This window comes from Sceloporus undulatus, chromosome 1, assembly GCF_019175285.1.
Source record: "Sceloporus undulatus isolate JIND9_A2432 ecotype Alabama chromosome 1, SceUnd_v1.1, whole genome shotgun sequence".
NCBI classification, from domain to species: domain Eukaryota; kingdom Metazoa; phylum Chordata; class Lepidosauria; order Squamata; family Phrynosomatidae; genus Sceloporus; species Sceloporus undulatus.
This window is the reverse complement of record NC_056522.1, coordinates 83132601-83147144: the sequence shown is the minus strand read 5'-3', so window position 1 is coordinate 83147144 and position 14544 is coordinate 83132601. Positions and strand designations below refer to the sequence as shown.

Here is a 14544-nt window from a genome sequence, read left to right as displayed (position 1 = left end):
AATAATCTCTCCCAACTCTATGATTCTATGATTCAAGCAGGCCTTTAAAATCTAACTATGTCCAGGTATGGTATTTTTAATTGTGTTTTGAAATTGTCCTTTTTTAAAAAAAAATATTTTGTGAGTACCTTTCTGTCCAATTTAGGAGAAAGGTGGTATATCAATAAATTGAATGAATGAATGAATAAAATAGTGTTGATGTGCTGTCTCCCCTTGGCATGATTACCAAGATCCATTAGACAAGCATTTCTCAAGCTATCTGATGTTGTGGACTTACCTTTTTTTTTCTTTCTTTCTAGTGTGCTGAGAACCAATAACGCATTTACACTAAGAATCTACAAATTGCCTCTTCCTTTCCTGGAAACTCACCAGGGACTAGTTGCCAATGGCTTGTGGACTGACACCAGTTCTTAGGTTAACGCTTTGAATAGCACTGTGTAACACACACTGGATTCTGGTTTGGAACTGAATATCGATAACTTAAGGCTTGTTCAAATATCCCAAGGCATCTGTGCTAAGATATTTGTAGTGGTCACCATGTCCTCTGCCAGGACTTTTCTACCTTTAAATAGCTACATAAGAGACAGTGATACAAGAGGTGATCTTTCCCATGCACTTCAATGATAGGAAAATGTTCCCCTCTTAAATTCTTGTCATAGAATTGTTCAAAATAAACCCTTGCACCTGCCCAAGACTTACTTCTACAAGAAAGACCAAAAAGACAGACCAGAAGGGTCTTTTCTTTCCTTGTTAACTGCTTCAGAAACAAAACAACAAAATACTTGTAATTTTTTTAGCAGCACTTCACAAATGCAGCCACAGAAGAGCCCAAAACAAAATAGAAACCTTACATCAGAATTTTAATTAAATCTTTGACATTCTTGCCTGGATGTAACCTTAATTAATTTTGTACAATTTTTACTAAATACTGTGTAAAGCACTGTGCAAACTTTACAGCTCTCTATAAATAAATGTTAATAAGAAATAATAATAATAAATCAACCCTGTGGGCCTAAAACTGATGAACAGGACTGAAAAACTGGCAAAAATGCCTCCTTCACCCTGAGGGAATGTGGGGAGAGGAGTTTGGAATCAAAACTACTTTTAAGAAAGGTTGCCAGATCAGGTCCTGAGATTTCATAGCCAAAACTTGAGACCTGGGGGTTACTCCTTCTGATTTCACAATGAGGTTATAAAGGTGATGTTACAGGTGGCAGCTTCTGGCAATGTTGTTAAACACAACACTTTAAGCATCAGCCTGAGATGCATACACCAGGTCTAAGGAAAACAGATACACACACACTTTTCAAGGCTCTGATACCAAGGAACTCTTTGGGAAGATGATGAAGGTACAGTCTTCCAAAGTAACCTGGTGTACCTGCTCAACCCCTGACACTTGCCCACCCCTGCTTTGCACCATAGATAACTCTTCAGCGAATTAAGAATTCCCTTGAGGGGGAAGTTTGGTGATTCTTCCTATCTTCTACATAAAGGACAGCAATAACCTGATGTGGATGGCAAGAGGGCTCTTTAGTGTGGAAGCAGCATGGAAGCTGCAGAAAGAAGAGGAAATTAGGGGGGGAATGCTTCACCACTAAACCACTTTCTTCAGCAAGAATTGATATTGTTGTAAATGTATATATATGTAATTATCAACACCAAATATTCTGCTTCCACCAGTTAATAAGGATGGGAGCAGTAGTGATTACCTTATCTTCATGAAACAGAAGGGAAAATTTAGAAGAGTATATTAGTGGTATCATGACCTACCATCCAAACAATATAAAACCAAATTAAGCATTAGCAAAGCCTGATATGACTGACAATCGTACAAGCTTTCTAGTTAAAATACTTAAATAGTGAGTCATTTAAGGTTAGAATACTGTGGTTTAGGAAAAGCAGTGATAAACTGGAAGCTCAGCACAAGATGAGCCACTGTGAAGGATAAATAATGAGGAGAATGTTCTGATTTAGAAAGGCAATAGGACAAAAAAAATAAATGAATGCTCATGGCCACATTGCTGAGAGGTCCCAGGAATGCCTAAGGGTTCATCTACACTGTAGAAATAATGCAGTTTGACACCACTTTAAGTGCCGTAGCGCCATCCTATTGAAACCTGGGTTGTATAGTTTTACAAGGTCTTTAGCCTTCTCTAACAAAGAGTGCCAGTGCCTCACAAAACTACAAAACTCAGGATTCTGTAGGATGGAGCCATGGCAGTTAAAATGATATCAAATTGCATTATTTCTACAGTGCAAGACGTACCCTCTGAGTCATCAAAAGCCAGATTGATTTTGACATATCTGTCCCTTTCCAAACAAAATCTCCCATTCAGTTGGATTGGAGGAATTATATGCAGAATCTGTATGCCAAGCAGTATCACCAAGGCAATTTACAAAATTATAAGAATTACAATAAAACACATATGATTTTTTTTTAAAAAAAACCCTAAAAACTTGGGTTTAAACAGTATTAAATTAACAACAAAATTAAAACCATTCAAAATATTATTTTAAAACAAAGAATAAAAGCAGTACAGCACCATAAAAAGCCCCTTTCTTGTTCTCTAAATTAGAAATGAGGAAAGTTTCTCCCCCTGAACATTTTGAAGTTCAGCTCCCTGATACACCAGCCATAAAGTAAGGGATTATGCACAGAGTAAAAGGATGTCATTTTAAGAATTGGTGCGCATGCTTCATGCTTCTAGTTCCATGGCCAATGGCAAATGGATTATGGGAGCTGTAGTTTGAAATATCCTCCTGCACAAAAGAGGAGAGGCGCAGTTTGCCATTTGTCATTGCATCTTGAAAACAGGAGAGAGTGACATTGGCACAAGCCATTTAGCAAGGGGAAGCAAGCTAATTACTATAATACATACCGACTGAGAAGACAGCAGCTGATCTGAATATGGAGGTGGTGGCGTCTCTGCATTTATTTCTGGATCTTCATGCTCACTTTCGCTATAGCACTCTGAAAGCAAGAGCAGAGCAGTTAAAAATGCATTAGGCACTCTGCTGAACGTGTGGCAGTACAAAGGACCTGAACTAAAAGAAAAACATATCATTCCCAATCCAGTCATGTATGAAGGGTAGTCTGTTTGCAAAATTGGGTATCTTGCAGCTTTTCTGATTTTCTTTTCCCCTTGTAACACTTGCAACAGCAAATATATAGAAGCTTGTAGAAATCCTCACGTTTATGGAACCTCTTTTTATGTGAGAGCCAGGGAATAGGTTATGTTTTTAGGAAGGCAATAGAAAGCCACCACACAGAACTCTCAAGATAGGGTTGTTATATTTAGGCCTCCCACAGCTAAATAACTCTACCTTTGTGAATAACTGCATAGCAAATAAGGCAAATTTTAATTTCCAGAAAGGGACTTCACTTTTCTATGAACATACATATTCTTACACCTTGCAACAAGAGAAGGGACCATCAGCCTCTGGACTAGTTTGTCCCACAGAAATCGCCAATCCGTTCCGCTGAGGCTTCTTGGTAAGCCCAAACTACTCTCCTATATCCTACGTCTGCCACATGGAAGAGGAATTCCACTGTTTTTACTGTTGTCTTCTGAATGCCATCCATTTTTATCACTGATCAGAAATAACAATGAGGAGTATCCCCTGTATGCTGTATACATTCCCCATTGCAAGAAACATGCAGGAAAATTCTCTTATGTATACCTAGTACTACCCCAGTGTGGCATAATGCTTTCAGCATTAGACTATGACTCTGGAGTTCAATTCCCAGCTCAGATATGAAATCCACTGGGTGACCTTGGGCAAATCACACTCTCTCAGCCTCAGAGGAATGCAATGGCAAACCTCCTCTGAACAAATCTCATCCAAAAAAAATCCCATGATAGGATTGCCTTAGGGTCACCGTAAGTCAGAAATGACTTGAAGGCACACAACAACAATGTACCTAGCAGACAATTTTAGGATCAGGCTGAAGTGTAACTCATCCTTCCTATATGGGTGGGGCGGGAGGAATTAAGTCAGCTGTGCACTCAGGAGAAGTTTGCAGAAGCAGCTGAGTCCTGAAGTTACAACAAGCAGCAGGTTGATTGTTAGAAAGAACGTCATTCTAATTCATCATGTTACTTTTTAGGTGTAATTTCATCACAGTCTTGTTACCCCAAAAGTAATTAATTGCAAGTAACTACATTATTTCCATCTCACTTCTTGTAGTTTGTTGCTTCCAAGCTCAACCCTCATAAGACCAAAATGAATGTTATCTCTACTTGCTTCTGCTGTCTATTTTGGTTTGTCTTTCCTCTTAAAGGTGGCTTTCTCCTTTCTAGCCTAGTTCCTTCTTACACTTTAGTTTATGGGGAAATCATTTCAGACAAATCCCTTACTTGTTGAGAAAGAAAATAACCAAGTAATGTAAGGTTTTCAGTTCCTCCTTTAACATGCCATGCTGGTTGGAACCAGTTCCTCAGTTCCTCCTGTACTATTGGAGATGTCTGGTGTGGTGGTGAATACAGGCAGTATAACAAACCATTTTGATTTGGAAGGCAGCAAAGCCATAAGAATATAACATATAGCACTACGGTGCTGAATATATTTAACATGAGTCTTCCAAAGTCTTCAAATTAAACTCCATGTATACTTTAAGAGTAAATAACTACAAATGTAATCTCCACATCCTGACAAAATTGCACAATAAATAACATTAAATAAATAGCCTTCATTTTTTCCAAGGTCACTGCATACAATAATCTGTTTAAAAGGCTGGGGAACTGCTTCTAGAATTTCTTGGACTACAGTTCCCATCACCATTCTGGCTACAGTTGTTGGGAGCTGCAGTCAAGCAATAGCTGGAAAACCACTATTTCCCAGCCCTATATTTAAAATAACCAAATCATCAAAACAAGCTGTTAGAAATTTTTTCTTTGTTGTTGGTGATGGTGGTTTTGGCATTCAGACTGCACCTCCCAGAAAGCCCCAGCCTTGTTGGTTTGGGCCAATTTCAGGAATAGTAGTCCAAGTAGACACTAATCATATATGGAGAGAGAATTGCCAGATGTCCAAGCATTCTGAATATGCAAGCTGCAGCTTTCAAAAAGAGAACACTTAGTTACTACCGATATTGGGAGGGGATAACACATATTTCATTCACTAGGACAGGAGGACAGTATTCTGCTATCTCTAGCTTGGCTCTGGGACTTTACAGCCTACATTATTACTTTGATTCCAGAGTAAGGGCTGACAGTAAGGGCTGTTCGACAGTGGAACACACTTCCGAGGAGTGTAGTGGAGTCTCCCTCCTTGGAGGTCTTCAAACGGAGGCTGGATGGCCATCTGTCAGGGATGCTTTGATCTGGATTTCCTGCATGGCAGGCGGTTGGACTGGATGGCCCTTGCGGTCTCTTCCAACTCTATGATTCTATGATTCTATGAAATGCCATGGTTCTGTCCTGTGGAATATGGCAATTTGCAGTTTGAGGAGGCATTAGAGTTCTCTGACTGAGAATCCTAAATACATCATGAAACTACAGATCCCAGGATTCCACAGGATGGAACCATGGCATGTAGTGTAGAACGAACCTCTGTCTCTTTTAATAGTCTCTTCAAAATTTAATATATTGATTGCTGGAGAGGTTTATATGTACAGCCATAGTGGATTCTGCATCCACAGATTTAACCACGCACAACTTCAAAATATTCAAAGAAATAATAATTCCCAAAAGCAAATCTCAATTTTGCTATTTTATATAAGGGACACCATTTTACCGTGTCATTGTATATAATGGGAATTGAGTATCCACAGATTCTGGTATCTATGAGTGATCCTAGAACCAAATCCAAGTAGATATCAAGGACCCATATGGTAAACATATGTGTTGAATTTTATTATGTCAAGTTTGTTTGATATATTTGTGAAGTTTGGATTTATAACTGAATTGTAAATTTGCTCATAGGCTTATTGTCATATTTTTATACTCTAATCAAACACTCGTGCTCTGTCTTGGACATTCTTAATAGTATTTGTTTTATCCTAGAAAAAGGTTATCATGCAAAAAGGTGTAGAAAGAAGTTAACACTGGAGGATACCTTCTTCATTCTTTTTATTGGCTTGGTCATCAGAGACAGCTAGGCCTAGTTTATTTAGCCACCTGAAATTCAAAAGAAAGTATGTGTATTTATATGAAATGGAATATCCAAGTTATGTAATAACAGGTTTCTATAAGATATGTACAGTCTCCTAAGCATATTTTTGTAAACTGAAAATTTATCTAACATTGAAATTAACTAAACCAAACCTAAGGAATATGTCAGTTAGAAATATTCACCTGAATAAGAATGGCGGAAGACATTTATTGCTCCCTCTTCCTCCTGTTATATGTTGTGCATTTCAGTATAAGCCATCAAAAATGTAGGACATATGCTACTTTCAATCTATGCTTTGTATTTCATGCACATTAGGCAAGCTGCTTTCAGTTTATGGCCCAGGATAAGCAGGAATCCTTCCATCAGTTTTAACTTCATGTTGAAATAAAGTATTAGGATAATTCAAAATAGATATTACTGTACAAAATGGACTAATGCAACAGTTGATGACTTTTGGCCTACAGAAGCCCTGACAAAGGATGAGGAAAAGATGCTTTACTTAAGTAAGGCCCGGTGTACATGGATGGGAAGCAGTGTTATGACGGCGATACTAGGGTTCAGGAGCACGCAACATCCGTACACTCCTGAATCATAGCACGTCACAGCAGCAGCAGCAGTGCACAATGCCATCCATACGATGTGCGTGTTGATGATGTCACATGTGTGCCATGTCCAAACAGTGCAGCACACTCATGATGTCACTGCACTGCACCAGGGCACTAATCGCGCCTTGGCAGTGGCGCAACAAAGAGCTGCATTTCACAGCTCTTTTTTTACAACGGATGGTTGTTGCAGCCATATGGTTGCCCCTTACTCCTCATCTGTACCAGGCCTAAGTAAGGAGTAAAGGAACCCTTCTTCATCCCTTTAATGGAGCAAAGATGGAACAAAGAAAAGTAACACATGAAGGAAAACCCTTTGAATTGCAGGCATAGTCTTCAAAGTGTTATCAGGATCCAAAAACATTACTTATTTGGACTGCAACGCCCAGAATCCCCAACCAACATAGCAAACTTGCAAAGCAGAGAGCTCTGTTCCAGCTTCCCAAATAAGCAGAGAAGTGACTGCACTGATGAGGGAAGGCTTCACCAGCCCCCAAAAGCCATTGGAGCTAGTGAAGAAGCTTCTTTCTTCGTATCTTTCTCAGTACACAATCATAGCACTTTGATACTGCTTTGCCTGGCTCTATCCTATGGAGCAGTTTTTGTAGTGGTATTTAGAATGCTCTGCCAGAAATCTCTAGTGCCTCACTAAACTACTAAACTCAGAATTCCATAGGAATCCTTGGCAGTTAAAGTTGTATTAAAATAGTATAATTTCTACTGCCCAGCCACTGAGAGCAGCAGTTGACCATAGGGAGCAACTTTAACCTCTCCTCTTTCTCCCCACTACTCAGGAAACAGATAAGCAACAGCAGGCAGTGCTATTTGTGATGGGAATTGGGTAAGGGATCATTTCCACTTTAAATGTATCTTGGAGGCTAAAGAGACCAGCCAAAAGGGCTGGCATCGGGATGGAGTGGGAATGTGGCGGCTGCCCACCGCACACCCTGACTCCACCCCCAAGCCAACATCACACCGCCCATCTGACCGAATGGCAGTCTGCATTATGGCACTTCTTTGACATAGCGTTCAGACACCACACGCCAAAAGGAGCGCCAAAAAGTGCCGCCACGGCAGCAAAGGCACCCCTTTTCCACTCTCAAAAAGAACAGCATCTTGCCGCTTCTTGTGAGACTGGAAAAAATGAAACACTGGGGCCAGAGTGTAAGGTTGCTGCAGCCCTGATCCAGCACTCAAATAGGTGGTGGCAAACTGCTCTGTTACGGTCCTCTGTTTTGCCCCTTGGTTTACTTTTACATTTTGGCCCTGCCCACCAATGTTGTGAAGCCTCTAAAAGAGTAGTTCAGTGGTTTTATGACTAAAATATTTTTTCCACTAGTGGATTAATACCTCTGACAACCATGGGAGTAGTAAACACACATGGCTCCTCTTAGGCAAAAGATAGTGATAGAGGTTGGACATTTGCTATTACTTACATGTTCATTTCCTCTGTACTTTCTGCTGCAAAATAAAATGTCTTGATGTGTGGATGGATGATCTTCATGGCACTTTGGAGGGAAGAAATAAAAAACACATATGTATATATAAGGAAAATGTTACATTGAAGAACTGAGTGTGTGGGTAAGTTTTACAAACAAAGTAAAGTAATTTACCAAAACACTATGTTCACAAAATAAAACTACAATATGAATGCTCTAGTATTAAGGAAAAGGCAAGTACATTAATCGCTGTTCCACATCAGTGGCAGGCAATTTCCACATGCATGCTCTCTCAAGTGCCTTAGAGGACTGTTATGTAGGGGGCTGAATGGAAACTTGGTATGATTGTGTTTATCTTTCACAAAAGGAGTAGGGAAAGCATGTGATTAAAACTACAGGGCCTGAGAGAGGTTTAGAATGAGAGAGCTCATGTCCTCCAACATTTTACAGATGAAAACTGGCCAAGCACCACCAGAATGTCGTCAAAATGGCAAAATATTTTAATGAGTAATTGCATACAGGCTAAGGTGAATGCTGCAGCCTGCTTTTGTCTGAGTCTACTGAGGAAGGCAAGAAGCAACCCATCCTCTCCTCTTCCCACTGCTGAGTTAACTGAATGCAAATTACTTTTGCACTTTGAGCTCAGTTTGCATCAATTGAAATAAGCTGAGGATAAAGGCAGAAAGTGGGAGGACAAAAAAGAAACTGGGACTTTTTAAAAGAAGCTGAAAAAGTGAAATGACAAAAGGTTAATCAAGACTGTCCCTGCTAAATGGAGACAATTGGAGCATATGCATTCCTTTGACCATCAGTACTGAGACATAAGTCTATATTTGGTCATGGATGGGGAACTTGTAACTACCTGAAAACATGGGGAAATGGAGAATTAATCAGGACCATTATAGCCAAATTGAGACATTTGTCTTCTCTTCACAGCTTCCCCAGATGATAAGTCTTGCAATGAAGGAGACACTATATTGTAATCATTCATTTCTATTTCACTAGGAAAAAGTCACTTGTCCTTCATGAATTCAGAAAAGGGATCAAGAAGGAAAAACTTTCTAATGTCAGTGAGATTTCAGCACTGAGAAGCATCCTTTTGCTTTGGAAAAAAATCAGGCCAGATGACTGGTACATTTTTGTGGACTGGCCATTACAGTATGATAAATCACAGCTTTATTTCTCCCAATATATTCTAGACATGTACAGTCTGTGGTCTCTTTCATACTACACAATTAGACTACTTTAATACTACTATAGAGCTGTTGCTCCAGCCTGTGGAATCTCGGGATTTGTAGCTTTGTTAGGTATATAGAATTTTCTGAATTACAAATTCCAGGATTCCATAAAATATAGTCACTGCAGTTAAAGTGGGATTATAGTGTTATAATTGTTTAGTGTGAAAACAAAGCATCAAACTGAAATGAAAATTTGTGCATCAGAGAAGGAGCGGGAGGGAGGGAGGGCTGTTGCTTTCACACCTGCTGGAGAGTATTACATTGGTACACGGAGGGAACAGAATGTTGGACTAGGTAGACATTCGGTAAACTAGAGCTTGGAAAAGTTATGTTTGGGGACACAACTTCCAGAATCTTCCAGTGAACTATTATGGGGGCAGGGTATTCTGGGAGTTGCTATGCCAAGAAATAACTTTCCCAAGTTCTGTTAAGTTCTTATGTTCCTGTTTTGGTTTGTAGCAATTAATTTTCTCAAAAGTGCCAGACAGAATAATGGACTTACTGCTTTTTCTTGCATTCTGTTGCTTGCTCCACTGTGAAGTTGGGAAGGCTGATAAATCCTTCAGCTTTTTCCGCCTATGATGACATGAAAGACACCAACATGGAAGTCTGACACATTATTCCTTTAAAAACGGCCACCAGAAATGGACTGAGTCTAACACCCTTCATTACTGGCTATGTTAGCTTAAGGCTGATGAGAGCTGCAGTCTAACAACATTTAGAGAGCCACATGTTCCTTGTTCCTACCTTGTGGAAAGTGTTTCCACAAGATCAGACCCACAATTCCACCAAATCCATTTAAGTACATCTTTGTCCCATCATCAAATCCTTCTTCTAATGATTAGGAGGTCATCCTGAACAAAATGGGGCAATATGTGGACTGCAACTAGGGTGGGAGGGTCAGTGAAACTTTTTATAAGGCACAGAAGGCAGGCTCTGGTGATATCATTAACCATGATCCATTAAACATCAATCCCCCACCCCCCCACACACACAAACACATTCTTTTTCTCTCAAGCAGTGGCCTTACTCTGAGATCTCCCCTCCCCAGTTCCCTGAGGAACAGGTTTTGAGATCTCTGGATCATACACAGCATTTTGATAAGAGCTAAATAGGATAGTGCAGCCTATCAAAATTGGATGATACACTGAGCTGGGATAGCCAGCATGGTGTAGTGGTTTGAGCATTGGACTATGATTCTGGAGACCAGGGATCAGTTCCCAGCTCAGCCATGTATAACCCCTGGGCAAGTCACAGTCTCTGAGTTTCAGAGGATGGCAATGGCAAATATCTTCTGAAGAAATGTGCGAAGAAAACCCTTTGGTAGGGTCACCATAAGTCAGAAATGACTTGAAGGCAAACAATACACACACACACACACACACACAGGTATTACGTTTAAAGTCTGTGGCCCTGATGAGCCTATTTAGTCTGCACAACCTGCTTCCATTCTATATCAACGATAGACTACGTGACTCTAAAAGCATCACTCTCTATTTCCTCTGCATTCCTTTCAAAGATTCCTTAACTCATACTTATTTTCCCATAAGAGTAGGAGACACACCACCCCGACCTGCTGTTGCTATGTTACATTTTCCTGCATCTCTGAATAACGCAAGATTTTGTTTAACGATGAGCTGACTTCTTGCTTCATAAAAAGATGACCTGCCATTACACAGAAGCATGAGAGACAAGCAAGACAATGAGAAGACAAAGCAGAGTTCCTTTCTACATGGTCTCTGACCCCAGAGAAGCATCTGTGCAGTGTCTCCATAGGAAAAAAAAAATCTCTTAACCTGAGTGGTACATTCGGTAAATTGAGTGGGGAAGGGACTGTCCCAGGGCCCACTCAAAATATAAATGTCAGCCAACCCCCACATTCCTAAAACCACAGAAGACTGCAGGTGCTGTGTGACAAACCTTTGTCTGTAGAGAAAGCTTTTGAACTTTTAAACTCAGAGTGAATATTGTGAATTTAAGAGAGCTGAAATGGTGAACAGAAAAATTGGTTTGCCATATTCATGTGTACTTAGAGGAGAGAGATGGAGATTACTGGGAAGTTCCCAGAGCAGGATATATCAGGGCCACATTCCAACACCCTCATACATTTCATAGATGAAAACTGGGACTTGTTCAGCCAAGCAACATCAGTGTGTAGTCAAGATAGCAAAAGTTATTAATGAGGAAAAACGCACACTCCAGGAGACAATACTGCAGTTTGCTTTTGGCTGAGACTACAGGAAAATATAACATTCTGCCCTCTCTTCTCCCCTCCTCCATCACTGAATCAACTGAGTTCAAACTACTTTTACCTTTGAACTTTGAACTTCAGTTGGGACCAATGGAAGTACAGTTAGCCTTTTGTGGATTTAATAATTCACCGATTATTTGCTGCTGCCTCCACTTCTGCTCTGTGCCATTTTTAATAAGGACTGCAAACTTCATGAGACAGAGAGACTGCGAAAGTATGGCAAGGCTTGTAAGTCCTGATTAAAAATGGCATATGGCACCAGCGGCCATCTGTTTCTGCCTTGTGAAAGATCTGTACCAGTTCAAAGGCATCCACAGTGGGTTGAATCTGCAGCTCATCCTTTATGTGTGTGTTAAATATGCTTGGGGGGGGGGGGTACAGTTATCTGCAGTTTTTCCACTTTCTCAGGTATCCTGTGCCCTGAATCTGGAAGACTGTGACTATATGCCAAGGGCAAAAGGGGAAAATGGAAGGGGGGAAGAGAATCTGGAGCATTTTTAAAAGCAGCTGAAAAAGTGGGATGACAAAATACTGTCCTTGCCAAATGGGGACAGCTGGATTACATTCCTTTGTTCATCACTGACATAAGGTACTGAGACATATTCCATATTTGAGCATGGATGGGTAACTTGTAAACCTCCAGACATCCGTGGATTAACACTCCCATCAGTTCTCTACAGTGTAATCAATGGTGAGAGATTGTGGGCAATGCAATCCAATAACATATGGAAAGTGATATGTTCCCCAGTTCCAACACAGAAGTTATATTTGACAACTGTAGTTATAAAGCAATTCATGGTCTTCCACAGTCTGAGGCTGAAGCTCTCATCATCCCTGACAACTTGATTCTAGTGAAGTGTACTGATGGAAATTGCAGTTCAAACTTTGTAGATTGCACCAGATTAAGGAATGCTCCCACACCTTTAGTCCAATTATCCATACTGGTCAAACAGGTTTAGATTTTGAAGCATTTAAACTTTTTTTCAAAATCTATTTGACCAGAAAGTGATAGGAGTACATTATGCATAGCAATAATGCTCCCACTCCTTTGAGATCTCTGCAAAACCTGTCATCTATCTTCAGTCTCCAGGGACAGTGTGCAACAGAAATATTATTTGTCTGGAAACTAAATTGCAGCCCCAATATCTATATCTAGAAGTGAAACCCAAACTATAGCTTCAGTTCAAAGCACCCAGACAACCTAGGAGTTTTTTGCAAGAGGGTTTCAAGCTGAACTGCATTCTGGGGTAGTTTGTGGACCTCTAAGTCCTCCTCTTTCCAACACATGGAGGCATCCAGTGGGAAACACTTTGACTTGTCAATAAACTTGTATCCCTGTTTGCTTCCTCAGAAGGTTATTTCAGTTCAAGTCCTTCTTTTGTATTCAGTGTAGGGGGCTTGTGGTCAACCAGCTGAGAAAGACATTCACTCTTTGCCACAATGCAATTGTAAGGTGAGAGACAAGGGAATTTTTTGCACATTTGCAAAAGCAGTAAGCAATAAGAGTGTCAGATGCCTCAATTTGCAAGTTTGTTTTCATTTTAGTGCTTTTCTTTAAGCAAACAAACAAAAAAAGCACTTCTCCAGGTTGGGAGAATACCACAAGGAGAAGAGATCTGTAAAGAGTAATGTTTTATCTGTTCATCTGAACAAACCTGGGGATTTATATGAGTTCACCTGGAGGAGGGGGCAAACCAGGAAAGCATGTGATTGTCAAGATCTTGCCCTTCCTCTCCAGTGCCCAATGGAAATAATTCCAAAGTCTATATAGGATTGCACTTCACACTGAAACTCTGTGGGAGGTCATGAAGAACCCAGTCTCCCTGGGGCCAGCTCAAGACAATTTCCTGCCTGAGGTGAAAGACAGCATTTCAGACCCTCAGTTCCATTTGACTTCCGGGGCTCTTGCACACTACACAATTACAGCACTATGGTTCCATTTTAACTGCAGCCTATGAAATCTTGGGAATTGTAGATTTGGCTAGACGTCAGAGCTCTCTTGCTGAGAATTATAAATACCCCTCCCAGAACTACAAATCCCAGGATTCTATAGAATGCAACCATGGAAGTTAAAGTGGAATCATAACATAAATATGTAGTTTGAAAGGGCTTACAGTACCAGTAATGGAAAAGTATATTCTACTATAACTAACAGCAAAATGGGAGCCTACGAAGCAGGCTTTTTGACACACAGTTCTATCCTTCCCCCTTAGTTTATACCACTGAAGTAGCCTAATGGTTCCCTGTGCCTGATGGTAGGACTGGCCCTGGCCCAGACCTTTGGAGATGGGAGTGAATTTTGCTGGTTAATTTTGTTGGTGGTGAGTCACAGAGGTGCTCGAATATCTTGGTTATGCCCTGTCAAGACAATCAATCCCAAATTACTTCTCCAGAACTGAAAGGACACTAAAAGCTAACTGCCGGCTGGGTGAGATTCTGTCATGTTGGGGCCCTGAGGTTCAAATAGAATGGCAGAGCATCAGCTGCACACTCCCAAAATCCCAGATCCAATATTATTCTGTAACATGGGAGAGACCCCTTCCACAAAGCAATAACTTTCCCCATTATTGCATTGAGTTAGTTGAGGTTTAGAACAATTGCAGTCCTAATCCCTGTCTCTTCCTGAGCTCCTGCCTAGAGAAGAAGGTTGTGGTGGGTCTTCTTACTATTGTTACCAATAAAACACAGAAGAACATAAGTAGTTCCACAATCAAATAAGGCAACAGCTTATCTGTTATCACAATGGCCAGCCAAATGTCTATGGGAAGCCAATAAAAAAGAACAGCACTAAAATAACATCTTTCTACTCATGGCATTGAAAGCATACTGCCTCTGATGATGAAGGTAAAATACTAACAATGGCATCACTATGGGGGGTGTGATGGATTCAGACCACACTG

General features: G+C 40.4%; 1 protein-coding gene across 4 annotated transcripts in view; it reads right to left on the bottom strand.

Annotated features, from left to right (window-relative positions):
* Window positions 1-14544, bottom strand: part of IPCEF1 (interaction protein for cytohesin exchange factors 1) — a 47578-nt gene that overhangs the window by 12409 nt on the left and 20625 nt on the right. For all 4 annotated transcript variants that reach the window (XM_042456663.1, XM_042456672.1, XM_042456690.1 and 1 more), the window contains 4 exons: window positions 9896-9969; window positions 8153-8224; window positions 6058-6119; window positions 2880-2971 (listed from right to left, as the gene is read on the bottom strand). In XM_042456663.1, the coding sequence (XP_042312597.1) occupies window positions 2880-2971; window positions 6058-6119; window positions 8153-8224; window positions 9896-9969 (300 nt within the window). The remainder of the gene's footprint in view (window positions 1-2879; window positions 2972-6057; window positions 6120-8152; window positions 8225-9895; window positions 9970-14544) is intronic.